This window comes from Alternaria ethzedia, assembly GCF_023757985.1.
Source record: "Alternaria ethzedia strain BMP 0044 chromosome Unknown scaffold_2, whole genome shotgun sequence".
NCBI lineage: Eukaryota > Fungi > Ascomycota > Dothideomycetes > Pleosporales > Pleosporaceae > Alternaria > Alternaria ethzedia.
The window spans coordinates 461221-488702 of NW_026056195.1; the positions used below are offsets into that span (position 1 = coordinate 461221).

Genomic DNA, 27482 nt, shown 5'->3' on the forward strand with positions numbered 1-27482 from the left:
CCTCGCTTCTCGTCTCGACCGTTGAGACCCAGCGTGCGGAGTCGATGCAAGTCAGACGTTACACAGAGCAAGCCGCAACATGCTGTCTTCATGTCTGCCCAGCGTCTCGAACTCTATCGCGCGCCCGTTGAGCGTTGAGGAGCTGGCCTGCAAGGCGTACAGCTTGCGCCTGGCATGTGAAAGACGCGACGCTTTGGCCACTCACGACGCGGCGACGTCAGATAAGGTCAGCCACGCCCCTCTCCTGTTGGCGAAATATTCGAACAGCTTGGCCGCCCTGTATACACGCATATGTCGGGCTTGCATTTCTTGTCCTATCGGTCGCGTCTCGATGATACGGTACGTCGACTCCGCTTCCGCGTCAGCTATCGCGGAAGGTCCAATTGCTTGCCGCAAACCTACCATGGATCGGTTGGCATCGTGCATGGCAGCTAGGAGTCCTCGCCTCGCAATTGGGTTCTCTTATCACGTCGACAATTCCAGCGCTGCCATTGAACGGTGACGGGAACTGGCTCCGTCATACGTGCCGCATAGATACCTCCTGTGCATCAGCAGGATTGCAGGACAGCGCGCGTCTCGATATCAATACGGTGGAACGTGTTGAGGCCCTTCTGGGTCCTGAATGAGAATAGAAACCTGCAAAGCATGTGAAAGTGGATGACGAGGTTTGGCGTGTTGCTAAAGCGCACGAATCGTGTTTTGGCGCACATGCTGAGCGCGCTTACTCATCGGGCGCCGATGCGGAGCTTGCATGTCACGCGTTGCGGCTCAAGCTCACGAGAAAATCTCATTTCGTCTTTGTTCTTCAATGGCTTGGCTATCACGAGTCACAACGCCTTTGATCAGCTGCTACCGAGCCCCGATGGAACCGCGGCATGCATCTTCCTCCGAACCTCGATAATCGGCATTCCTTCTTGAGCAGGTGGGCCTGCCGGGAAGGACGCGATAAAGACAGCACGCCACTTTTCACCACAACGGCGGCTTTCACGTGCTTATGCAGTGTGGCGGATCGACAGGCTAAGCGAGGACGGTTCATCGATGATCGCTGTCGTTTGTTGAGGCTAGTTTGACGACATGCGTTCTTGTGCATAAGGAGATGGGCGCAGAGCCTGTTGCGTAAGAAGGCAGCTACACGGCAGCGCGTGGGACGGTAATGCGCATACCGATAGAAGTAGGTCGGCAGTCGATATCTTCCTCGAGCTTGGGATGGTTTGTCGGATCATCAGGGCTTGGCTTACTCCCACCAAGATGCAGGGCGGTGCCATGGACTGTGTATCTTGGGACGAGCTCCATTACCTGAATTGGCTCAAGGTTACATATCACTTATCAGTACGAACGGCGTCACGGACTGTGATAGATGTAACAAGATGATAAGAGCAGGACGTGTCCCGGCCTTGGGTCTGAGTTTGGGCATTTGTATATGGGCCAGCTACTCAATTATTGGTACTTACCGATCCTGTGACTCCTGCTGGTCCCACATCCTCCGGAACTGCCCGTTCGGTTTCTGAAGCAGTTCATGGGGGTGCCCAGACTCAACCAGGCGCCCCGCGTCCAAGACTACAATGGTGTCAAAGTCAACAATGGTAGCCAGCCGGTGCGCAACCGCTACAACTGTACTGCCTTCAAACTCGGCTCGCACAAGATCAAGAATCACCTTTTCTGACAACGAATCCATAGAAGAGGTCATCTCGTCCACCACCAGGATCTTGCTTGGGCGTAGGAGTGCCCTGGCAACATCAAATAGTTGTAGCTCACCTTGAGACAGACCAATGTCGGCCATGTCACTTTCGATACCACCCCGACCAGCGACCAGTGAAGCGAGGCCGACTTTCTCCAAAGCCGAGTTCATCTCATCGACACTTCTCTTTTGCACAGGGTCCATATTCTCCCTCATCGTACCAGGTATGATCAGTGTCTCTTGAGGAATCGCCGTCAGGCGTTCCCGGAGTGAGCTTCGAGGAACAGTAGTAAGATCAACATCGTCGATATAAATACTGTCCCTCGGGATATTCTCCAGCATGTGGAAGAACGAGAGCAGAAGAGATGATTTTCCACTTCCTGACCTGCCGCAGATACCGACTTTGGTTCCTGGTGCAATACGAAGACTGATTCCGTTGAGAACATCCGGACCATCTGGAGTATAGGTAGCGCGCAAGTCCTGGATGACGATCTTTGCATCTGCCGGCCAGTCTTGATTAGGTCTCGCGATTTCTAGTGGCGATTGCTCGTTTGGAGTCGTTCGTTCGAAATTTTGACAGCGAAATACGGCACTAGCAGACGTCTCGATCGTTGTCCAGGCGACTACGAAAGTGGAGAGTTGACCATTGAACCCCAAGATGTTGAGCAAGGCTAAACCTAGAGAACTCGCAGATGATGTCGACGGCACGCTGACAGCTAGGGCTACAACAGCGGTGGCGATCACAGCTGTCAGAAGGTCCAGCATGAGGCCCAACCATCGTTGGATACACAGCAGAAGGTAATGTGGGCGTTGAGAACGGTCCAAAAGGCTGATAAACTTCCTATGGGAAGCAGATTGCCATCCAAAGGCGCGAATGGTCGAAACGCCATACACTGTCTCCTGGATCGCATCAACCAAAGGCGCCTGTGTCTCGAGGTCCATGTGACGGAGCTGGCGCGACGTGCGAAGGTAAAATCGCTGTAAGAGATAGACCGCCAAAAGCAGGAACGGCAGAGTGGCACTGGCGTAGCTCGATCCGGCCAGTATCAATGCCGCGCTGCCCAAGACCATCGTAAGGCTCTCCGAAGCTTGCAAGATGGGACCGGCAGCAGCGCTCTCGATCAACGTCATGTCATTAGAGAAGCGGTTCACGATCGACCCTAAATTCGTCTTGAAGAAGAACCAGTATGGAGCGTTCATTACGCTGTTCAAGATTCGTTGATGGAGGTTCGCTGATGAATGAGGTACAGCCCAGACGAGGATGGTCCAGAATTTGGCAAAATCGAACAACAATGCGAGCAGCGCGAACGCAATATGCCAGCCGATCCAATATCCCAGAGAGTGTCGCGATGCTTCTGCATCAGACCACCACCGAACCCAGATCTCCATAAACTTCCAGAAAAACCCCGCCAATAAAGTCGTGGCCATGAACAGAAGAGTTAATGTCAATCCAAATGATCTGAACCAGTATGCATAGGTCGAGAACTCTCCAGTCCGGCGTGCAGAGGGAGACTCTAGAGCATCGTCTGACTCGCCGACCGGATTCGTCGGAATTTGAACAGCATCGTTTGGCTCTTCGCACGTATTGGCTGCGTTCTCTTCCCGAAGCTCGATGGTGTGGAGGAAACTGTTCGGATTGCTTACCAGCTTCTCGAACGACCCTTGCTCAGCGATTCTACCGTCACTTCCCAAGACGACTATCCGACTGGCCTGCTGGACAAAATACGTGGCGGTATGAGTAGTCATGAGGACTGTAAGACCATGCCGCTTGGCTATACCGGAGGAGCCGAAGACAGATCCAGCAATGTGTTTGAGGGAGCTGATGTCTAGCCCACTGAAGATGTCGTCTAGTACCAAGACGGGGATTCGCGAATAGAGCGCTCTTGCGAGGGCAAGACGTTGCTTCTGCCCGCCACTCAGTGACATGCCTTTATTACCCACCACTGTCTGCTCTCCGACCGGAAATCGCCCAATGTCGATCGATAATGCACATGCGCTCACAATGGTGCTGTACCAAATCGGGTCATAGTCGGACTCTCCAATGATGATGTTCCGGATCGAGTCATTGGGCAGCCAGGGTTCTTGAGAGCAGAATGCGAATGAGTGGAAGCCCCTCGAGGCGGTACGTCTGCCACCATCCAGCTTCGTGTCGCCGACGACAGCACGAAGCAAAGTCGACTTTCCACTTCCGACTGGTCCAAGTACGAGGGTGAAAGATTCTTTCTGTAAATCCAGTGAGATATCCTGAAGGATAGGGCGCTGATGATTGTCACCAGCGTACATTGTCGCATCGATCAGACTGATACCCTTTGGAACCCTCGCCGTCATCTCAACGGACGGGGAAGTACTGTTCAGATCTGACGCAAGCTTAGTGTTGTTGCCATTGTCGCTAAGCAGGAAGGATTGAATGCGCAAAAGGCTCGTGTAAGCTAGTTGGAGGTCGATGATGGCCCAGACTACCTCTTGTATCGGCGCAGACAGAAGCGAGACCAACGACAAAGTACTGAACGCCACACTTGGAGTCAGCTTGTCGCCGCCGTTATTCAAAGTAAACATCATTAGGGTAAGAGTTGGCACCAAGGCATTGGGTACTGAAGCGAGTGTTTCCCTGACCGCGACGAACTTCCGGTACCCGGCATAGTCAGCAAGCTCCTTGACTCTCAGTGCTTGAATCCGTTGAGACAGGAACTCGGTCAACCCCAGCATCTTGAAGCCTTTGGAGCAACCGAGTACAGCAGTTGTGTATGCAACACGTCGTTGAATGGCATCGAGCCAGATCCTCTGGATCGGCAGACCTCGCTTACTATTGAGGGCACTGATGATGGGCACTGCGACGCCCACTGCGATTGGAGCAATGCAAGAAACACCACTTTGACGAGCTAGCAATACTGCGACACCCACGATCTCGAACGGAGCAGCAAACATCTCTCCGACTCGCTGCAAGCTCATGCCGATGCGCAACACGTCAGTGCTTACTAGCGTGAGCATGTTTCCATCTGAGAGCTGGGTGTTGGAAAGGGCCAAGCTCTGCGAATGCAATGCGGAAATGAAAACCCCGCGCAGCGTAGTGAGAAATCGGTCGCCCTGCCTTCTGTACGTCACAGTCAAGAGGGCCATGACCAGGTAGATTAGCAATGTCGCGGCAATCAAGCCTTTTCCGGTATCATGATCTCGCGAGTCATCTCCGAGCCATTTCGTTATTCTGTCAATCAGAAGAGGCTGGGTGAGTTTCACAGCGCTGAGGCAGAGACGTGGCAATATAGTCGCCAGCAGACTCCACTTGGTTGTCAAGACCATTGCTTGCAAGAGAGGGCGCCTTTGGATGTTGTATTGACCTATTAATCTCGTCAGAAGCAGGCCTAAAGGATGTGGCAGCCTGGCTTACGGAAGCGTGACCAATACTTCATGAATCGCTCTTCCACTGATTCAGACCGCAGACTTTCATCGATATCGTACAAGTCCTCAAACTTGATGTTCTTTCGATAACCGAGGAGAAAGAGCGGGCCAAGCCACCACAGTACAGTTCGATCGAAGATATTTGCGAGTGCCTCCGGCGCGTAGGCTTGATATGGTGGAAGCAGCCATGGTCTCTTGGATCGTGCTTCGAAAAAGAGCATGACAATCTTGATGGCTAGGCAAGCAGTAAAAGTGGCCGCGACGGCGGTGTCTGAGCGATGACGCAGCCATAAGGTACGAGCCTGTGCCACATCTAGTACTATAGAGACGAGAATGAAGACGCTGATGATGTCGCTGGGCCTCGCTGAGCGCGTGTGCTCAACGGAAGACAGCCAAAGCAGGCCCAAGCAAGCGAGGAACGACAAGCTTGCCGCTGCCACAGCGGTTTGACTAGTTTTCTTTGCAAGCACCCAGGATATTAGTAAAGCGCATTGGCTCAGAGCCAAGAACAATATGATGGCTTGCTTGCCAAGGCGCGTCCACGATCTCTCGCACTTCGCTTCTTGTCGTCGCAATTGGAAAGCTCGGATTGGGAGAGCGAGGAGTAATAAGGCACATGGCGCAATCTGAAAAAGACTTTGTTCGAAGACTAGTGTGAAGTCGAAGTCGTCGCAATACTGAGGGCCGAAGCTATTGTCAGAGACGAGAGAGCAATTCATGATGAATTTCACGTACTTTGCAATGACCATGCAAAGATGACAATGAGAGATCGCACGCGATATTCTGTAGATCAAAACAGCGCGTAGATTAACGCGTTAAACTGATTAGAGACAATGGTAAAGCAACGCCGCAGCTGCTGCGCGCTATCGCATAAGCGAAATCCTACACTAGCTAGAAACGATATATACAGATAAGAGAAGAGTGAGATGCCTTGATTGGCAAGTCCCAGGCTGCCACCTCAATGCGGACTTACCGACGGAGATAAACATCGGCTCATCACCATCGTGGCTCAATGGCGATTCGTCTCCAGCCTTCCATATCAACATGTCTGGTGATCTGATCTGATTGCGCATCCAGTATCGTATGGTACTGCTTGACATTAATTTTTCCATGTGTCTCTACTAGTGGTAGTTCCAAGATCTTACGGGAACGAGTAGTACACCACTATCTTGCAGACTCAGTCATGTCGCGTTCTATGAGTGTATGCTAATTGGTCTTGGAGCCACTGTTGTATATTGCGCGCATCAGCTCAGTCGTATTGGTGATACGGGCAGGAATGACGACACGGCTGTCACAGGACGGCTGCCTAATCCCAACCTCGTGGTGCGGGGTAGGCTACGCAGGCAACCGCTGTTAGACACAGTCTCTTCCTTCATGTAAGAAACAACACGCCTAAGTTAGTTACTGACAGACAGAACTAGGAACATCAGATTATTTAATTCACTTGGCTATATCACACACTTCACTGACTCGACTTCGCGACAATCGCGATCTTGTCTTTCTTGTCAGCGACCGCGTGTAGTGAGTGCTGTTCCAGTCGCCATCGCATCGTATACTAAGATACGCGCCTGGTGATCACTACGCCCGCAACGATCGCTGGTCTCGTAGAGTCGCATCCTTTTGGCACTGATACGCCTTGGCTAGATATCAATTCGCTCCATTTGCAACACGCGCTACACACATGCAGGTAGGCGCAAACATATCTCCTGTTTTTGATCCACTAGCGCCTACTAATGTGACAGTGTCTGTTCTTTATCGAACGTCAATGCCAGATGCTGTGGTCTATTTGTCTTCATCTCACAGTCTGGTAGTCCGCAGCTTCTTTAAAGCTAACTACTTTTGTGTAGAACAATCAACATGGAATCCGTACTGCATTCTTCGTCATCTCCGCCGACGAATGACCAATGTATCTGCGCTGGTTGCCAGGAGATTCTTATGCAGCCGGATAAGGCTAAGACTGATGTATGTCGAGTCACGCGCAAGGGCAGTACTATCATGCTGTCGGCAGAACGCGGCTGCCTTTTATGCAAAGCATTCGCGTTGCGTCTGCATCAGAGACATGGCGACAGAGACTCATGTTGGGAATTATCCATCAATTGGGGGCAATACCAACCTTTGAGCATTGTCCTGAAAGAGAGCGGAGAGAACTTATCATCGCCAGAGATCTACAAACTGGCGCTTCGACCGACAAATTGCCTCAGCAGCCCGGCCCAAACTCATCAACGAACAAGTTCGGGACTTGGTCAAAGTAATTTCTCTCCTGCCCAACTTGCTTTGCCTATTCTACCCAGTAGCACCAGCGATCAACGATGCATGAACCAGGCTTCTGCATGGTTCAAAGAGTGTTCGAAAAACCACAAACGCTGCAATCAGCTTTCCAATATCCAGACAGTAGAAACGATACCGTCACGGTTGCTTGCGGCTAGTTCGCTAAAAGTGAAGACCGTAGCTACGGCACACAGGTGCATTTCAAAAGCCCCTTTGTACATGACAGTTAGTCACAGGTGGCGGGACCCAATGCCAAAGCTGCTGCGATGTAATGCCAAGAAGTTGGAGCGGGGTGTAAACGTATCCGAGCTACCACAGCTATTCCAGGACGCCTTCGATTTGGCTAGGGCGTTACAACTACCATATGTCTGGATTGATGCTCTGTGCATCATACAAGATGATGAGGCTGACAAGGCATCCGAAGTCTCCAAGATGAATCACATCTACCAGAATGCCTTCCTCAACGTTGGCGCTACTGGAGCCGCCGATGCTGTAAGGTCACCAGCAGACAGCGGCTTGGCGTCTGACAGTGTGATGAAGGGCAAGGGCGGAAGTGAGACACTCGAAGACAGCAATATCGCTTATAGCACCGATTTTACAAGCACTTGGCGTTCAAGAGATAGGGACAGGAATAGTGCAGAGAGATATGACTGGTTTACTCTACAAGACTCGCCTACAAGCCAAGGTCTTGACTCACCGGGCTTCGCTACTGAACAGAAACAACCACAAGCATTGAGCCCCGGTTTATTCGTAGACCGAGACCCCCTGCTTTATACACCATTGTGTGTGACAATCAAGCGAAGAGGCAGAAAGTACGACTACATTGTCTATGATGAGTGTCACGCGGATGACTTCGAGAACAGTGCTCTCTTCAAGCGTGGATGGGTGTTACAGGAGCGACTCCTTAGTACTCGATCGCTTTTCTTCGGCCAACAGATGGTCTGGGAATGTTCTGAGCTAGTCGCATGCGAATCCTTTCCATTTGGGTTTCCACTGGGTCTTGAGGAACCAAATGTTCGCTTAGGAAATACCATTGTCGAGTGCAAGCAATTTGCACAATACAAAGCTTGGCGAGATATTGTCAAATCGTTTACCAAGTGCCAGCTCACGTACGATTTGGATTGTTTCCCTGCCTTATCAGGTCTTGCACGCAATTTCCAGGCTTCCCTTCAGGACGAGTACTACGCTGGACTATGGAAGGGCGACTTTATCCCAGGCTTATGCTGGTTCCGTGACGACCAAAAGTTTGGTCAATCGCGATATCCTCCGTTCCCCAGCGACTATCGAGGTAAGTTTTCTGTCCACAATCCAGCTTTTGCGCCACCTCTAATGTAATCAGCACCATCGTGGTCCTGGGCCTCCGTAAAATTTTCCATTGGTTTCATCGATAACCACGAGCTTATAGGCAATGCAACCGCCAATTATACCTCTATTGGGCGGCTTGAAGAAATTGACGTCACACCATCGGGCCCTGACCCTTTTGGCTGCATCTTATCCGCTCGTCTCCAGATCTCCGGACATCTCCGCAAAGCGACTCGACAGGCATCAGAACGCAACATCAGACGCATGGCTTCCGGGACATGCGACGATCAAGGTGTACAGTACGAGTGGTTTGACACCGGATATGAAGGGGAGAAGTTTGACATCCGAGGCATGAGCAATGCCTACTTCCTTCTGCTTGCGCACCGAAAAGGAGTTTTAGTGCGAAGCAGAAGCAGCCATAACGGCTATGTTCGGATTCCAAAGCTTGCAGGCATCATTGTTGAACCCGTTGACGATGACAGGACAACGTGGCGTAGGATCGGTATGTTCGATCATCCTCGTGGCGACAGGTGGCCGGGACAGGACTGCAGTCCAGGCTATCCCGAATTCCACGACTGGGACCCAGGAAACTATGAAAGACAGACAATTACGATCGTCTAGACGTCTTGCTTTTATAAGTCCAGATATCGACATATCCCGTATCGATGGTAGGGCTCAGCTTTATCATATTGCAGCTATGGCTCTTGGTATCTCAAGTCAATTACACACTACAAAAATGCGCTACTATTAGTGCCTAGCGGAAGAACAAAACGTCGCATTGAGCGCTCGTTCCTTCGTCATCTATCCATCACAACTCCACCATGGCAGCCTAGTTGGAACTACTCATTCCAACATGTGTTGCATTACTAGTAGATATCACAACAAAAGTCATTCATCAAAGGCAGACTAGCCTGAATATGAACACTTTTGCCATTTCACAATGCAAACATACTAAACTACATCGATATTACCCCGCCTTTTCCCCAAACGCCCATACCATGCTCAAGAAACACATGCACTCATAGTAACGTACAAGCAAAAGAGATCCGCAGCGCCTAATCGCTACTCCGCCTATGCTTCTTACTCTTCTTCTCCTTCTTCTTCGGCGACTCTTGAACGACCTCTTCCTCCTCCTCAACAGCATCCACATCCTGCATCTCCACGTCATCCATCTGAACATCGCCATCGACGTCCTCATCTTCCTCTTCTTCTTCCTCGTCCTCGGACTCAGAGTCTGAATCGCGCTTCTCGCGGATGCCGTTCGAGATGGCCTCGTTGACTTCCTCCGCGACATTCTTGAGCGGATCCCTGATCTTGACCGGTGCAAGCACGTCGAACGCACCCGTACCGATACCACCCAGTCTACCGACGACAATGCGTGCGCTGGGGTTCTTGAGCTCGTCCCAGTCGCGCTCCATGACGGCGTCCTTGAGGAAACCGACGGTGGTTTCGAAACTCATCTTCATGAAGGGGCTGACGTTACCCTTCATGCCGATACGGTTGAAAGGTGTGAAGCCACCGCCCTTGGTCATGGTGTCGGCGATGAGGTTGAGATGGCGTTGGTCGACGGAGATACCGTGACCGGAGAAGACGCCGTGCATTTCTTTGACGATGGTTGCGCGGGCGGCTTCCACACCGTAGAGGTGCAGCATGGCTACGATGTCGTTGGTCATGGTGCGGTTCACGTCGATGATGTGGGCGTACTCGCGCATGGCGATCAGGTTGGAACCTTCGGTGTTGATGACACCATCTGCATCTGAGTATTGAGCGGCGGTGATACCGGGGATGACGTGGATGGTGGCGAAGTTGGCAGCATCTTCTACGTGGTGCAGCATGAGCAGCTTGGGAGTCGATGTCTCGTACTCAAACGTGATCTCGCAGAAAGCTCCCTTGCGGTCGTCAAAGGTGAAGTCGTGGATGTGTTCGTTGTCGTGGCAGATGCGGTCGTGGCGGATGTCCGAGGATTCGTCAGTGGGTACGAGTGTACCCTCGTCTTCATCGTCAGAATTGAGTTCCGGGGTAGCTGCGCGCGAGGGCTTGGGGCTGCCACCGTAGGTCTCGTCCTCGTCGTTGATCTCGTCTTCTCGATCAAGGTTGTCGTTGACTGCCTGTTCCTCCTCTTCTGGCTCTTCGTAAGCCACGCTGTCTTCACGTCGGCCTCGGTCCTTGGCGTGAGTAGTGTCGTTGTCACCCTCGCCGTCGTCACTGTCATCGTCCTCTGCACCGCCTTCCCGTCCCGCGCGGAAGGTCTCCTCTGACTCGTCAACTGTTTGCTCTTCGCTTCTACCAGTCTTCTCGCCGATAGTTGGGATGGCAGCCGACTTCGCCGTTGACAAGGATTTGTTCGCAGCCTTCTTCTTGAGGTCGGCCTTGATGATCTTCTGGAGACGCGGGCAGAACTTCTGCTCGATAGACTCGGCAACGTCGCGAACCTTAATAGCGTACTCCTTGGTGTACTCCTTTGCCGGGTAGAAGTCCAGGCGGATCTTGTAGCTCCTGGCCTGACTATGTTCGCGACCGGGACCAGTGGTCTCAGTCACAGTGACCTTGTCGAGCACAGCCGAGAGTGGCAGACGACTGATACTCTTAGCGAATTTGTCGTTGTCTGATTTGGAAAGCTCGGGATGGGGATATAGTTGCATCGACGGGGTAGAGATGTTCGCACTAGCAGTCATGACGATTTCTCGTAGACGGGGAATACCGAGTGTGACGTTCTTCGCAGAGTGACCAGCCAAATGGAAGGTGTTCAGCGTCATCTGTGTTGAGGGTTCACCGATAGATTGGCCAGCAACGACACCTACAGCCTCGCCAGGCTCGACCAGGGACCGCAGGTACTTGAGGTCAAGCATTTGCTCAAAGGTACGCTTGAGAATCTCGCCCTCCTCGTCTTTCTTCTTGTTCTTGAGCAGCTTGTCGGGGTTTTGATCACAGTACTATGATTGTTAGCATATAACAGTCAATTAAAACGAAGTAACTTACGTCGCGCTTAGCCTGCAAGAACAGTTCTGAAGTACTACCACTGTGTCTCGATGGCGTGTAAACTGCAGTAACAGGGTCCATTGCAGCCACATCACCCTTCCTAGCCTTCTTCGCCGCCTTCTTGTTGTGCTCAACTGCTTCAGCACTAGAAACCTTCGGGTAGGCTTCAGCAGTGTGGAGGGATTGCGCTAGCGAGTAGAAGTTCTCCGCCTGGAACTTGAAGTCATTGAGATACTTCTGCTTGGTTGTGTCCAGACCGTCTTCACCGTACAGGAACTGGACCATAGTACCGTCGGAGTCGCGGACAGAGGTGTCGTATTCGACCTTGAGACCTTCCATACCCTTGATGATACATCTTTGCAGATAACCGGAGCGCGAAGTCTTGACAGCAGTATCGATGAGACCTTCTCTACCAGCCATCATATGGAAGTAGTACTCTTGCGGTCGGATACCAGTCAAGAAACGGTTGACGATGTAACCACCAGCGCGTACGCTCGTCTCGAAGGGCTTGAAGCACGGCAGTGTCTTACCAGAAATCATGACTGGAACTCTTCGGCCTTCCAGAACTTGTTGACCAAGGTTACATGAAATCTGGTTAGCGTTGACCATACTACCCTTAGCTCCAGAACCTGTCATGGCTTGCATTTGGTTCTTGGGGAATGGCTTAATGAGCTTATCGGGTAAGCAGGCTGAGGTAACCGCAGAGGAAATCTTGCCGTTGGCAGTGTTGGTGAGCAGATCCAGACCGTGCTGCTTGGTGTCGTCTCGTAGCACGGATTCAAGTCGTCGCCGTAATTCCGGGTTCATGGGGTCGATCTTCTCCGCGTCCATAGTGACGTACTTGGAGGCGACCTCGAATCCAACCTTCTCCGCTTTACGGAGCTCTTCCAGCCTGGCACGATCTCCTTCCTCTGTGAGAATCAGATCCTGGACACCGCAAGAGAAGGCGCGCATGTGAAGCATCTTGGTAAGCAGCCGTCCGATGATACTGAGGGCTCGACCAGCAATTGTCTCTCCATAAGCCTCGTATATGCCATTGATAAGACCACCCGCGGCAGGCCCGATTTGACCCTTGTCCATGATACCAGAAAGCAGTTGGCCATCTTTGACAATGACGAACTGCTCCTCGACGTGAACACCCCAGAGTTTGCCATTCGTTGACGATTTGGATGTGAGCGTCAGTTCCTGGTATTCTGCGGGCTTGATGTTCTTCAAAACAGTGGTGATGATTTGCTTTCCCGTCCACATCGGCCTAGGCTTCATGATAGCAGGGTTAACTGTTTCAAGTCTACCTGAGGTGGTATGGCCGTCTTCCGGTCGCAGGCAAGAGTAGAGTAATTGATGGTACTCTTCTCTTGTGAAGAATGTGTCCTTGTTCGAAAGCCAGACTCCCATGGAGATATGATCTTGAATCAAACCACGCAGAGGCTTTCCAGCAGTCGCAGATAGGTATTGATGATCGGTATCCGCTACCGTCATAGCCTCCGCGCGGGCAAGCTCGTTCTGGGGGAAATGCATGTTCATCTCGTCACCGTCGAAATCGGCATTGTATGTGTTACAGTTGGCGTAGTGCATGCGAATGGTCTTTTCTCCCGGTAATACACGGGCGCGATGTGCCATCATTGACGGCTTGTGCAGTGTCGGCTGTCGGTTCATGATAACAACATCGCCGTTGTTCAGATGACGATGCACCTTCTTATTCCGAGCTCCATTGGAGTATGAATTTGTGGGTGCAAGCAGTTGGTTGGCCAAAGCTAGTCGCTCTTCGTAGTTCTTCTTCTTGAGTGACACAACTTGTCCAAACTCGTTCTCGATGGCATGCGCTCCTGGCCACTTGTCGGGACCGTTCAGGACAGCTTCCTTAAGATCGTAAAAGTTGTGGTTCGTGACAGGCTCTGGGTATGTAAGTTTCATGGCGAACACTGGAGGGACACCGATCTCGTTGGTCTCGATGTTCGGGTCAGGCGAAATAACACTGCGCGCGGCGAAGTTGACACGCTTGCCCATCATGTTCTTTCGGAAGAGACCCTCCTTCTTTTCCAGACCCTGCTTGATACCATCGGCGTTTGTGACTGCAGCGCGGCCTTGCACGGGGTTTGCATCGCGATCGATGAGGGCGTTCACGGCACCCTGGAGGTTGACAAACTGGGTCTGCATGTCGTCGAAGTTACGTTTCCGGTATCCGAGCTCGTTCTCCATGCCTCGCATCTCCTGGCTAATCTGACGGATCGTGTCACATGCTTCGAGAATGCTCTTGTAGAGCTTGTTCCTGGCGGATTCGGCAATAGAGTCGCCCGTCTTATCTTCGGGTCTGTACTTGTTGGGTGGTACGACGATGGCCTGTGTGAAGAACATGTCGGGGTTTACGTCCACGAGAGACTTGGTTCCGTGAGGGCTGTACAGAAGTCGCATCATCTCAGTCTCGCTCTCGAAGAGTAGGGTCATGGCTGCTTTGACCTCTGTCGCGTTGATATACTCTTGCGCACTCTCTGAAACAGCGGACGACGACTTCGCTTTCCGTGCCATGCGGGATTCTGTAGCGAGGAGCGACCCGTCGGCCTGCTGTATATCCTCCATTTCGATGCCCTCGTCCTCGCTCGAGTTGGGATCCAGGTCCGCGACTCCCTCATCCGCGTGTACATGTTGCTTTTTCGCCTTCGCATCTCTGCGAGCCAGGATGTCCAGAGGGTTTTGGAAGGACATCTCTTTTGCAGCCATCTTGGCCTTATCCTTTTCGCTCAGAGGCTTACGGAAAATCTTGATGCCACGGTCCTTTCGGTACGTTGGGCTGATGCCCGTGCAACTGCCGCAGGCCTTCCGCTTGGTCAGATCGGCATAGAAGTCCTTGATGACTTGTCGTCGCGCATCGGAGATGGTCTCGTTCTTGTCGCGGACAGCACGCGCATCGTGCTTTGTGATGCCTGCCCTTTTCATGCAGCGCTTTACGTAGTTGTTGCGCTGGGTGATGATGTCGGCATTGTCGTCATCATCGTCATCCTCCGAATTACCGGCGTCTTCTGTCGTCTTGCCCTTCTCCATGCTGATGTGCTCGTGCATTTCGTTTGCTTCCTTTACTAGTCCACATCTTATCAACCGCAGCTTGGAGACGAATTCGCTGACTTGGACGCGGGGGAGCTTGAGCTGGTGGCAATATGCGCACTTGCCCCGGAGCAGTCGCAGCAGCTGGTCCATGAACGTGAGGTGGTATACGGGTACGGGGAGCTCGATGTGGCCGCAGTGGCCGGGGCAGCCTTGGAAGCTGGTGAGGCCGCATGTTCCGCATCTTGAAGTTTGTTAGCGGAGTGAATGAGCTGGTAGAGACGCAATGAAGCTCACGCATTGTCCAAGAAAGCGCCCAAGGCAGCGTCGTGCAGACCGCCAGGTACCGGGTGCAGCAGCGTATCGAAGGTGGTCGGGTTCGTGATGCGCTTCACCGAGAGCGACTTGATATCGTTTGTCGTCAAGAAGCCAAACTCGACGCCATTAATGGCCGAGGAAATCGGCTGGTGGGTGTTCATGGCGGCGCCAGCTTGTCTTTTGCGCCTATTGTCTGAAGAAGTCGCGCGCAAAGGCGTTTAGTGAATGTTCGCAACAGCGCGAGCCTTGCGGGGAGTTTTTTTCGGGACCAGAGAAGTTCGGCCAGGGTTTAGCCGGCAGTGCCAAGGCGCTTGTCGAGGCGGCAGCGCGGATTTCGCGTCACTCTGCAGCGACTGGCTTTCATCATCCACCACACCCCACCCGCCAGTTTTGGGAGACACTCGCCGGCTACATCCTACGCGCATCACATGTAGTGAGTTGCGTTGATTTTCCACAGCGCTCTAGCGACAACATTGCGCGAATCCAATCAAACTTCACCCCCGAGCCTCCGCATACGCCAATCACACGCCCGACACTCCTTTATCCACAACATCCACCATGACAATGGCAGAGAAGCGCCCATACCCCGACGGCCAGGGCCCAAATGGAGACGCTAAACGCGCAAAGGCTTCTGATGCCATCGAAGCCGCGAGGGCGAAAGCGAAGGCAAAGGCCGCAGAGATCGCGGCCCGTTTCGCGAAGCAGCCCGCAGCTGCAGCTCCTGCACCGGCGTCGGCTGGCGCTAGCGAATCGGTCCAGGACAAGCTGGCTGCCATGAAGGCACGGATGGAAGCGCTCAAGGCCGGCTCAGGAATCGCGAAAGCGCCAACACCAGACTCCACTGGCCCTCGCTTTGCGACAACACTGGGCAATCGCCGCTCAGAGACACCCAAAGTCGACCCCAAGGCCAAGCCCGCTGCCTCGAAGCAGAAGCAACAACAAGAGGAGGAGCTGGAGAATCCATACTTTGACCCCAAGGCTGCTGCCCTTGCCAAGAAGAGAGGCCCTCGTGTCCTGGCTTTCAATGAGCATGGAAAGTACCTCGACCAGGCCTCCAAGCTGCGCGCGCAACGCCGCCTAGAAGAGATCAAGAAGACGCTCGCCATCCAAGCACGCCGCGCTGGTCTGGACGAGAATAGCGAGCGCGGATTCCTGGTTCAGGCACCTCCGGACATCGAGTGGTGGGACGAGGGTATTCTGGCCGAGCCTACCTACGAGTGCTTGGACGACCTAACCAAGGTCAAGGTTGAGACCGACGATTCCATCATCACTCTCTACGTCCAACATCCTCCCCTCCTGAAAGCGCCCCAGGATCAGCGTCTAGTCCAGGTGAAGCCCATGTATCTTACCACCAAGGAGACACAGAAGTTACGCAGAATGCGCCGTGCGGCCGACCTCAAGGAGCACCAGGCTAAGATTCGTCTCGGTCTGGAGCCGCCTCCGCCACCCAAGGTCAAGCGCGGAAACATGATGCGTGTCATGGGTGAGCAAGCTATCGCAGATCCTACTGCTGTAGAGATGCTCGTCGAGGGACAGATTCAACAGCGTCACGACGATCACATCACTGCAAACGAAGACCGGAAATTGACCAAGGAAGAGCGAGCGGCCAAGCTTGCAGCCAACCAAGAGAAAGACGCGCAGAAAGGTCTCTACATGTGCGTCTTCAAGATCAACACACTCGCCTACGGCAAACATCGTTTCCAGATCGACAACAACGCGAAAGAACACGCGCTTACCGGTATCACCCTATTCAACCCCGATCTCAACCTAGTCGTTGTCGAAGGCGGCGCATATGCAATCAACAAGTACAAGAAGCTCATGCTCCATCGTATCAAGTGGCATGAGAACGGACCACCAACAGAGAACCAGGCCGAGAAGCAAGCATCGGACCCAAAGTGGCTGAGACCAGTTACCGATACCGGAGACGTAAAGGACCATTCATCCAACAAGTGCATTCTCATCTTCGAGGGTGAGATCAAGGAACGCTCCTTCCGCAAGTGGGGTTCCAGAGTCTGCGAAACCGCTGGCGAGGCTCGTGAGACACTCGGACGGGCTAAGCTCGACAGTCTGTGGGCGCTCGCAAAGAGCATGGAGTGAGCGCGTCTTTCATCGCGACTTGACTATCTAGGATTACACTGCATCTTTCGCGACCTGGGCCGACATCATTTCGGACACATACCATTCAGGGCGCTCATTTGGAAAAGCGAATTTGGGAGGTCTTCTCTTCATGCTCAATGTAAGTTTACTCATAACTCCATAGTTTGGAATATACGTATTAATGCACATTCTCTTGTTCCAGCCGCGCAATCGTGATGTTGCATATAGTCCGCATCTGCCCATGCCATGCTAGCCGAGCTACCACATAGCCTACTGGCAATGTTCTTTCTACTGAGCCACTAGAAACCTACATGGGTATGGTAAGTGTCATAGTATGCGACCTACACGTGATGTATTCGGCAGAAGTCGAGATAGATATGAGCGTAGGTGTTTTCCTAGTACTCCGTCTTCCTCAAATCACATTACGAGCGTGTCTTCTGTTCTCTCCACTTCAGTTGTATGCAGCAACGTGCCTCTTGAAGTTTTTTGTGAGCTGGATATCATGATTGTATGCTCCATGCCCTACTTCCACCTGCCTCGCTGAGTGGCATACCGATCGTAGTTGCAACGGTAGGCTGGGGTGCATTGGCCAGATTGGGTGCCGCGGAGGCCTCCACGCTACCTCATGGCGTGTCATACGTCAGTATTAGACATTGAGGTAGGTGCCTCGGTGGAAGATATGCACGCGTTTGATACATCCACAAGCGAAATCATAATCCATCGTGGAGGCTACATTGGTTTACTTTCTTTCAGCGATAAACTAGTTAGTGGAGCGTGTCTGTCTTTAAGGTGTCTTGGGATTTCCTGTGTAAAATGAAAGTGATGTGAAGGGTACATCTTTCCGCTGCTGAGAGAAGGGAGGAGCTGGACACTAGCGCGCCTACTAGCGGTAAACAATCGGAGGGGTATATGATGGCTGGGTGGCTTCGTCTTTGATTCTGCAGTATCATCATCGCTAATATGTACTACTATCGCTTCCGGTCATTTATTAACTAGTATTTTTTCGATGACCAGCCTTGGGTGTGGCTCATTGAAAGTGTTAGTTTTCCTCTATCTTCCTTTCACCCAAGCTTTGAAGATGGTTTGCTAATTGCCTTTCTCATTCAGGGGCTCTGCTGTGTGTATGCGCTGGTGGAAGCGATCTTCCAAGTGGACTCGTGGCGGGACCTCATACCTGCTGACAGAAGCCTCGGCGCCCTGCTGGGCCTAATCGGCCGCGTTCTGGCCTTCCGCCTCTTTGCGAAGGTGGCCCAGCATTACGGGGCGTCACGAACGGTGGAGTCAGTGGGGAGAGGCCACACGAACGAAGCTCGGGGAGAGGTCTAAGGATGCCATATGATCGACCGCGTTGCCGTTATGATACGTTATGATACGCCGGTCGTGCCCTTACGATTCCGACCTCTCCTCGCCCCTCCCCAGTTGCCGCAGCAGAGCACGCCACCCCAAGAGAAAAAATACAAAAAAAATTTAAAAACCAAAAAAAAAACCGAAACCTCAAAAACGTTCCATCTTACGACGCTTCTCGCCCTGCCGTTGGCGTCGAGGCTCCTCACCAAGAAGGAGCGCCTATTTGTAAGCCTTCACAACCTCTAACATCACCTCGATTTCTGACATCTTGCACAGCTTGTTGAATCTATGGAACGATTCCTCATCATATCGGCACCGGTTCATTCAACCATGGTACAACCAACTCGGTACACAGCCACCGGCCAGCCCTTCTTGCGTCCACATAAAAAGCATGCGGCTTGTACCTCAACATCATATTCGCACGCCAAATTCCTGCCTCGGTCGCAGCTATGACAAGCTTGTGGGATGATTTCACCTCCTGGTGCGAGTTCGTTCGGCGGGACTTGAGCAACGCGCCAAACTGGCACATCGTACTGCTCCTTTGCGCACCACCCGGACTGTTGGTGTACACCGCAATAGCTCTCAGGAACAATTACCCAGGCACGTATGCAGTCTGCTACTGGAATGCTCCAGGCGAGATGCGAACATCGTATCCTGAGTGCCCGTTCAACCGACACGTCTTCGAAACACCTACGCATCGCGGCTGGCCAGCCTTCTACATCTTTGTCGGCGCCACGCTCCTATACAGTCTCATCGCCTACCGTAACAGACTCCGATGTCTGCTGCAAGGCACATTCTGGCTCCACTTCCTCATCACCACCGTCATCCGGGTCATGTCTATCTTCTCCGGCTGGAGCACCCAACCCAACTGGTCAAGCTTGGTCTGGAACTCCAACTCCGTCGGCAAGATCTTCTGGCTATGGCTTCTAGTCGAAAGCAGATACTGGAGCTGGAGCTACCTCGGTTTCTACGACGATTACTACTTCCGCGAAGAGACCCGTACCGTGCACAACCGAGGCGGCGACCCAGTATGGACCTTCACTTCTGAAAAGACGGACGACCCAACCGACATGCTCTACTTCCTCTACAGCCTCATCTTCCGGCCATGGCGCGACATTGCAGTTCGCTTGTCGTACATCCACCTCGTTGACAACGCAATCCATGTCATCTGGTTCCGATACTTCCACGTCGACGCTCCCTACACTGCTTACATCAACAACTCGGAGATCTTGACCATCCTCCTCTTCGTCACTCTGGCTGTATACACTTACGCACGCATGCGGACGCACGTGTACTTTGACGACAACGTTACCGGTCCGCTTGTCGATATCAAAAGCACAGTCCCGCTGCCCATTCGATCGGCTTCGCGCGATCTGTTTACCTTTGCTTCGACGCATCATGTTTTTCGTACGTGCTCTGAGAGGCGTCAGGCGTTCATGGTTGCCGTGTGTTTGATGACGACTGGGGCGCTGGCGACTTGGGAGTTGCATTTAGGTTTCAAGATCTTGTGGGCACTTTGCTTCCAGGCTACTTTGCTTATACTCGCAGCGGAGTTGGAGGTCATGAGAGAGACGGGTAGGAGGGAGTTGCTGAGGGAGATTGATCGTATGTGAGGCCTGGCCTGGGAGAGGGTTGTGAGGAACATGGGGGGTGGGGTGCGATCACACTATGGATGTGACGGAGTGGGTAATTCTGGTTGGTATATCGGGTGGTAGGATATCAATGTGTATGAGGGTATCGTTGGTTCTGTAGCCCGGCTTCTTGCAAGGCACCTCCTTGGATGATCAATCGCAACTACTGGCCATCATTGCTCCAATCATTGCTTTAACCCGTAAGCAAAGACGGAGACCATCACACGTCTGGGATAAACCACAGAGCAGGTATTGCTTAAGAGGCGGAACAAAAGCAACTAATACCGATGATTTAAAGTAGCTCACACCGTACAACAGATAAGGACTACGGAAAGAAAGAAAGTCAACACAATATCTCCGATGGGATATCAAGACTGCATTCGCATACCCAACCTATTTACAAAAGAGCAACACGTTCCCAAAATCCATCCCACACACATACACAAAGAAAATAGCAGGTAGTCTAAATAGATTGGGGTAATTAACATCTTCGTACGTGCATCTACACTTCCACCTCTTCCTCCTCCTGCCCATTATTCAAAACAACATCCTTCTCCATCTACACACCCAGATAAGTCCCGCTGGTAATCTTCTTAACAGTGGCGACAGGCTTCCAGCCAATCGCCGGACTAGGCGGCGCATTCTCCTCTGCGTCCGCAAACGGATCTGCTTCGCCATCGTCCTTCTTCGCGTTGAGAGGCGCACTCATGCTAACGCCTAGCCCGCTACCTAGAGTCAAAGACTGCTCGTCGCTGATCTCCCAGCGGGCCTCTGTGTTACCAGGTTTGGCTTGGCCGTCGGTGATGAAGCGGGCGCGGAGGGTTTGGGGGGCGGAGTCTTTGAAGAGGGTTACGTCGCCTAGACGCCAGTAGATGAGGCCTTTGTCGCGCGAGAAGGTACCCGTGGGTTTCGATTGGCAGGATGTTGCTTTGGACCCGGGTTCAAGGCGGATTACGAGGACGAGGTTGCGGATGGTGATGCTGGTTGCGCCGCCGAGTTCGAATCGGGGGTTTAGGGAGTAGTTGAGGATGGCCGAGGTTTGCGTGAGTTCTGACTTCCAGGCTGGTGACAGCATGAGTGGTGGGAGGGATGCTATGTTGCTGTCTTCGATGTGAAGCTGGTAGTGGAAGGCCACTGATGTCTTCATAATCTTCGATAGGTCAACGGTGTAGTTGCCTGGGCTATCTGTTGACTGCTCGATGAAGGCAGGGTTGGGCGCTACCTTCTCGAGCACGGGGAAGTTCTCCAGACGTATGCTCTCGGTGCCCAATGGACCGGCAGAGACATCGACGGGGTTGTACGCGAGCGCGACCTGCCCGATTACCATGGCCTTGGTAACGTTACCCTGCTCGAACCAGGCGCTGACGGTCTCCACTAGCGACGCATTGAGCCCTGGTTCATGCAGGTCCGGATGCCTGATCGTGGTGCTAGCGGAGCTGCTTAGCGATCGGCCCGATCGAATGGATTGCGTATCCGATGCTGGGTGGTCGTCTGACAGCAATGCGCGATGGGGAGGCTTGAAAGCTGGAGATGCAGGTTGGGGAGGAATAGCAGGGGCAGGGAATGTTGCTGAACCGGGGCCAGAAGCGAGACCAGAATCGCTCGTTGGGAGTGGAGGCACTTCGCCTATGCTTTGGAGCTCGGGTGCTGCGGGGTTTGGTACGAATATCGTGTTACGAACATCTCGGCGACCGCGCAACGTGCTTGACCGCTTCGGCTGGGCAGCTTGCTGTATGGGTGTTAGTATAGGATTGAAGACACCTTTGCTATTACTTACTGTGCGCAGCATGTTGACCAGGTTGGCGGTAGCCGCATCAGCATCTCCATCTTCCTCTTGAATGGGGGCATTCCTAATGTCGAGCTTAAACTGGGGTGGTGCGTTGCCGTCATTTTGTGCCCTGTTAATCGTTAGCTGAGTAGACTGTCGTGTGTATGGTCATCTTACAAGCCTGCTTCTCTCTCGGCTTCGGTGATGGCATCAAGAGCTGATGGAGGCACAGAGAAACCCTCGGCATCTTTTTCGGGTTCTGGCTGCGTCTCCGTAACTGGTGGCGGCGGTAGTGGCTCTTTGAGCTCTGGTATGGACTCTTGGACTGGTGCAGTGCCATTGACGGCGGCTGGTGCATCTGTCTCCACGGTCGACTCGGGTGTGGGGCCATTAGGCGCAACATCAGTGCTGGCCTGGCGGGTAATGCTTTGGGAATCGGATCTTTGAGAAGTACTGGGTCTCTGCGATTGTCGCAGAGGTGATATCGGGCGTTCCGCAGTAGGGGGCAGCGATGAGCCCTGGTTGTCACCCTTTTTCGATTTGCCCTTGCCAAATCCACTAAATGCCGAGCCCAGGTTTGAGGAAGATTGTCGCTCTGGTGATTGCGCTCGGCCGTACGGATGCGCACTCTGTCTCCTCCTCCCCAATACCGTGCCGAATCGCTTGAGAGGGTTGGAGCTGTGTTTCTCCGGCACAGAGCCACTCTTCTGGCTCCGGTTGTCATCAACTGCGGTAGGGGATGTTGGTCCAGAAGCTGGGGGTGCTAGGGTGCGCGAGGGAGTTGGTGGGTTGCTTGGTTTCCGCGAAGGCTGGGGTGCATCTCCGCTCCGCATTCGCAACGCCCAGGTTTGTATTTCATCGGCGGTTTCAATGTTCAGCATGGCATTCAGTGTCTCTTCGGCGGTAGTTCTACTCCGCTCTACCTGGTCTACCTCATGCGTTTGGAATTGCGTGAGCACATCACGCAGGTGGTTCAGGCGGGTCTCGTCAATGGCCTGGAGCTGCTCGAAGACGTAGGGTGCCTGCGAGTCCCATTGCAGCTCCGCCTTCTCGATATCCTGCACGGCGTCGGCAACGGCGGAAGCTTTGGCCTTCGATCCCTTATCACGAAGCTTGCTTTGCTTCTTCTGCGCCGTGTCGATGTCTTTTGCGATTGCCGAGAGGTTCCCCTGGATGTTGCCGAAGCCCTGCACATCCCGGTTGTTGGCAGAGAAGTCGCGAAGGGGTCGTTCGACGTCGGCCTCGATCCGGGAGGCCAGATGCGCATGCGATGCGGCGATGGACTCGGTTGCGCTCACGATCTTCTGCCAGGGCGTCGCGAAGATGCTGGCCGTGTTAGCTGGTGCGCTATGAGACGAATGGGACGGGTGCATACCCCAGGTCCGAGGACTCGTCGGGAGGATGTCTGTTTGCGAGCTTGCGCAGGCCGGTGACGTATTGTTCTTCGACGCGACGGCGTTCCTGCGCATTGGTGAGCACGTGTGGATGGCAATGCGCGGCAGCTGGGCCGGACGCACCTGCAGCCAGTCGGCAATGTGGGTGTTGAGCTGGCCGACATGTCTCATGCGGGTGTCGAGGACCGTCACGGCCTGGGTGGGCGACAGCGATGTCTATACATGGGGTGAGCCGAAGAAGTTGGGAGGGCAGCATCGAGGCACTCTCACCAGCAATGCCGGGTATTCTTTGCGTTGGAGCTCCATGGCGAGGAATGCGGGGGACGGGCGCACAGCCACAGAGAAGCGATTCGGGCTATTTACATGGAGAGGCAGCTCGGCGGGCTGGTCGGGAGTCGTGGAGCTGTCACAACTGCGCTGGCTGTCATGGCTTGGGGCTCGTCGCTTTCGGCCTAGTCCACCGCGGTTGCGTCCGGGAGTCTGACGTAACCTGGGAAACGACTAAACCTCGAGATGCCTCCCCTGACCCAGTCGGGGCCTTGGTGAAGATTCTGAGACGCGCCAGAACGTGTCGAGTGATTGCATAATATTGACCTCTGTGACCATGGCCATGCTGCCTTTGGGCACCGACCGCGCGGGCTTGGGCAGTGGCGGACGCTGAGTCGGGGCGACTGGTCTCCTTCTCTTGCCTGGCGACACCGCTACATGTCTCCTACCTCGACTTCTGCGTCTGAGTAATCGCGCCACATGGCTTCCTCGGACTGGCGAGCGAGCTTGGGCTTCACTGCCCGCCTGATGGCTGTCACAAAAATGCAGGTAACATGTTTATACCGTCACGCTAGGGAACCTGGTACATTCTAGTCCGGAACAGGGCCCGACCATGTGAATGGCATACTTGCTTGATCGCGATCTTCGATGGAAAAAGACGATCTGGCCCAATCAGCACGCGTGGAACATGGAAATTCAAAACTAACATTATTGCAGGACATCAGCCTTCCAGGCAGCGGACCCTTCTCTGTCGGCAGACGACGCTCGGAAAAAGGCCACTGTAGCTGAGACGACAATCTACGCAGACGCCCGCTCTCTGGTACATATCAATATGGTGCTTTATGATTCCATTTTAACCATGTCGCAGGACGACTACGACAGATTGTGCAATGACAAGATAACAAATCTGCCCAGACCGTCACTCGACTTTCCAACACCAGAGGTCAGCAGTTGCCATACTAAAAACCACAAATCAACTAATTCGTATCCTAGGACGAAGACTATGTCCCAACACCCGGCGGCAAACCGGTTGGCAAGTATCAGAATGCACTGTACCATCGCGAAGGTCTCTTCTCCGTCATCTACAAAGCGCCTGCAGTTGGAAATGAAAGCTACTTTCCCACCAAGTCACCCACCAAGACCAATGTCGTGGCTCTGAAGATCACTACACCATCGGTAATGGAGCAACCGCACGACTCACAGCGAGAGGCCAAGATTCTGGCCATGGCGGCATCAGAGCGGGTCATCCCTCTCATAGAGACTTTCCGCGAAAATGGAAGCCACTTCGTTCTGGTCTTCCCATTCGTGCGCCACGACTTCAACGACCTACTGCGGGACAAGAAGCTGTCCAAGAGCCAGATCAAGTCGTGCTTGAAAGACCTCTTCACCGCCCTAGCCGACATCCATGGCAAGGGGATAATACATCGCGACATCAAGCCTTCCAATATACTCTTGAAATCCCTCGACGGACCAGCATATCTTTCCGACTTCGGCATCGCGTGGGCGCCCGAAGCACCGGGTCCAGAAGCAGCGGATGCGAAGATTACCGACGTTGGTACTACCTGCTACCGACCGCCAGAGCTGCTGTTTGGGAACCAGAAGTACGGCTGCAGCTTGGATTTGTGGGCTGCTGGTTGCACAGTTGCCGAAGCACTCGATCCCAGTCACGAGACACTGTTCGATTCGGGAGAATTAGGAAGTGACCTGGCCTTGATACAGAGCGTCTTCAAGAAGCTAGGAACTCCGAACTTGGAGGTCTGGCCGGTAGGTTTATGCGTCTGGCTTACCCGAACTCTTGCTGATTGAAGCAGGAGGCTGCGGGTTTCCGCGACTGGGGCAAGGTCCAGTTCTACGAGTACCCGCCCCAGGATTGGTCGGTGTTGCTGCCGAGCCTGTCAGAGCAAGAACGAGATCTTGTTGGCAGTCTAGTCAAATACGAGAGTGGCTCGAGAATGAGTGCATCCAAGGTGAGACGAGAGGCCAGACTTGAAGACATGGCTAACTTTTTATCAGGTCCTAGAGCATGCCTACTTTTCGTCGTGAGCATAGGTCTGGTTGTTGGTCTGGGATATTCGCGTCAAGACGCGATGTGGAGGAGCGGGGCAATTCCGCGCGCGTTGAACATACTGTCATTAGCATGACGAAATCTTTCCGTATATAATTGAAATAGTGATATAATTAATTCTTGTTAGCCATCCACTGAAAAGTTAGTTCCAATACGGGTAACCAACTGTGGGCGAGTGGAAGTACAAGTCAGCGCAGGGTGCACTAGCCGGGCAGGCAGGGTTGATCCTCGGGCCATTCACAAGCAACAGCATCACCAGGGCAGAGCAGAGACAGGACAACAACCGCATTGGCCCCCTGTATGCCATAACCGCCCTCGGAGCCCAAGCCATATTCCCCTACCGTCGCCTGTATGTTGTCGCCGTCAAGATAGCAGCTTCCCGGCCCTGGCCTCAAATCGCAGCCCCTCATAGCACCGCCGCCATCGCACCTCGATCCCCGCCCTGCAAAACTTCCGAGCCCCCTCAACATGGCGTTCCTATTCCGAAACAAGCAGAAGAACAACCTCGAGCTTACCCGCTCCATCAAAGAGCTTACGTTGCGGCTAGGACAGGAGGATAAACCCAACCCCAAGGTGCGACCAGCCGACTGCAGTGCAGCGCTTGGGAGACATTTCTGACATGTGATAGCTGGAGGAAGGACTAGCACTAGACCTGCAGCAGATGAAGATTAGGCTTCAGGGCACACCCGGTGCGTTCGTCTCTTACGACATAGTAGAGAGTATACTGACGTGCCAAAGACACAGAAGTAAATCCCGAGGCTGTCTTCCAGCTGCTCACGAGTATCCTAAACGAAGACCTACTCTACGCGCTAGCAATCAACATCCACAAGCTCCCATTCGAATCACGAAAAGACGCCCAGGTCATATTCTCGACCGCATTCCGCTACAAGCCCGCCGGGCAGGCCACACCACAAGTCCTAGAGCACGTCGTCGCATACCGACCGGATATCATAATAGCGCTATGTCGAGGCTACGATAGGCGGGAAAGCGCCATGCCATGTGGTGGCATTCTGCGCGAGGCACTCAAATACGATGCGATTGCTGCGCTGCTGCTCTACGACGAGCCAATGGAGGATGGCCAGACGCTCGACTTGGGCAACGTGAACCCGGATCTACCAGCCACCGGCAATGGTGTCTTCTGGAAATTCTTTGGGTGGATAGACAAGGGCGCATTCGAAGTCAGCGCAGACGCATTCAACACATTCAGGGTAGGTTGGTTAGATGGGTATGGTATTTCAAGGGCTAACATGCGATAGGAAATCCTGACAAAGCACAAGCCATTAGTGGCTACGTTCCTCCAAACGAACTTCGACGCCTTCTTCTCGAAATACAACTCGATGCTGGTCCAGTCGGAGAGCTATGTGACGAAGCGCCAGTCGATCAAGCTTCTGGGCGAGATTCTTCTCGACCGGGCGAACTACAACGTTATGACGCAATATGTGGATTCGGGGGAGCATCTCAAGATCATCATGAAGTTGCTGCGGGACGACAGGAAGATGATCAACTACGAGGGCTTCCACGTCTTCAAGGTTAGTCATGATAAGTGTCAGAGGATGTGCGCATGTTAACAGACGCAGGTGTTTGTTGCCAACCCGAATAAATCAGTCGCAGTGCAACGCATCCTTATCAGCAACCGGGAGAAGCTACTGCGCTTCCTGCCGTCGTTCCTAGACGATCGGACAGAGGACGAGCAGTTCATCGACGAGAAGAGCTTCTTGATCCGGCAGATCGAACAGCTGCCCTCAGCACCAGTAATGCCGCCGACACCGACATAGTCACACGTTTTCTCTGTTTAGACTCGCATCTGATGGCGTTCGAGGTTGGATATCCTTGGAGTTTTCCGTGGTCGGCGCAGTGATCGGCACATTTTTCATCGATGGAAGGTTGGCATGCAGGGCGGACTGCAGATGCAGGGCCCGCAGTGCATTGGGTT

General features: G+C 53.2%; 8 protein-coding genes across 8 annotated transcripts; 5 read left to right on the plus strand and 3 right to left on the minus strand.

Annotated features, from left to right (window-relative positions):
- Nucleotides 1-1447: 1447 nt before the first annotated feature.
- On the minus strand, nucleotides 1448-4975 carry J4E87_000956 (uncharacterized protein; the record flags this gene model as incomplete). Its single annotated transcript, XM_049372606.1, has 1 exon — nucleotides 1448-4975. The coding sequence occupies one exon, from the start codon at nucleotides 4973-4975 to the stop codon at nucleotides 1448-1450; it is 3528 nt and encodes a 1175-aa protein (XP_049237264.1).
- Nucleotides 4976-7591: 2616 nt separating this feature from the next.
- Nucleotides 7592-8677, plus strand: J4E87_000957 (uncharacterized protein; the record flags this gene model as incomplete). The annotated part of the gene is made up of 2 exons (XM_049372607.1): nucleotides 7592-8630; nucleotides 8655-8677. 2 exons carry the CDS (start codon nucleotides 7592-7594, stop codon nucleotides 8675-8677), a joined length of 1062 nt encoding a protein of 353 aa, XP_049237265.1.
- A 1022-nt stretch (nucleotides 8678-9699) lies between these two features.
- J4E87_000958 (uncharacterized protein) lies at nucleotides 9700-15141 on the minus strand (the record flags this gene model as incomplete). The annotated part of the gene is made up of 3 exons (XM_049372608.1): nucleotides 9700-11577; nucleotides 11624-14906; nucleotides 14960-15141. 3 exons carry the CDS (start codon nucleotides 15139-15141, stop codon nucleotides 9700-9702), a joined length of 5343 nt encoding a protein of 1780 aa, XP_049237266.1.
- Nucleotides 15142-15538: 397 nt separating this feature from the next.
- J4E87_000959 (uncharacterized protein) lies at nucleotides 15539-17077 on the plus strand (the record flags this gene model as incomplete). The annotated part of the gene is made up of 1 exon (XM_049372609.1): nucleotides 15539-17077. The coding sequence occupies one exon, from the start codon at nucleotides 15539-15541 to the stop codon at nucleotides 17075-17077; it is 1539 nt and encodes a 512-aa protein (XP_049237267.1).
- A 1796-nt stretch (nucleotides 17078-18873) lies between these two features.
- J4E87_000960 (uncharacterized protein) lies at nucleotides 18874-20037 on the plus strand (the record flags this gene model as incomplete). The annotated part of the gene is made up of 1 exon (XM_049372610.1): nucleotides 18874-20037. The coding sequence occupies one exon, from the start codon at nucleotides 18874-18876 to the stop codon at nucleotides 20035-20037; it is 1164 nt and encodes a 387-aa protein (XP_049237268.1).
- Nucleotides 20038-20614: 577 nt separating this feature from the next.
- J4E87_000961 (uncharacterized protein) lies at nucleotides 20615-23523 on the minus strand (the record flags this gene model as incomplete). The annotated part of the gene is made up of 6 exons (XM_049372611.1): nucleotides 20615-21784; nucleotides 21833-21953; nucleotides 22001-23149; nucleotides 23199-23284; nucleotides 23341-23433; nucleotides 23488-23523. The coding sequence occupies 6 exons, from the start codon at nucleotides 23521-23523 to the stop codon at nucleotides 20615-20617; spliced, it is 2655 nt and encodes an 884-aa protein (XP_049237269.1).
- A 441-nt stretch (nucleotides 23524-23964) lies between these two features.
- J4E87_000962 (uncharacterized protein) lies at nucleotides 23965-25527 on the plus strand (the record flags this gene model as incomplete). Its single annotated transcript, XM_049372612.1, has 6 exons — nucleotides 23965-24029; nucleotides 24202-24304; nucleotides 24353-24427; nucleotides 24478-25248; nucleotides 25296-25451; nucleotides 25498-25527. 6 exons carry the CDS (start codon nucleotides 23965-23967, stop codon nucleotides 25525-25527), a joined length of 1200 nt encoding a protein of 399 aa, XP_049237270.1.
- Nucleotides 25528-26017: 490 nt separating this feature from the next.
- Nucleotides 26018-27324, plus strand: J4E87_000963 (uncharacterized protein; the record flags this gene model as incomplete). Its single annotated transcript, XM_049372613.1, has 5 exons — nucleotides 26018-26122; nucleotides 26178-26238; nucleotides 26288-26757; nucleotides 26806-27078; nucleotides 27127-27324. The coding sequence occupies 5 exons, from the start codon at nucleotides 26018-26020 to the stop codon at nucleotides 27322-27324; spliced, it is 1107 nt and encodes a 368-aa protein (XP_049237271.1).
- Nucleotides 27325-27482: the final 158 nt, after the last annotated feature.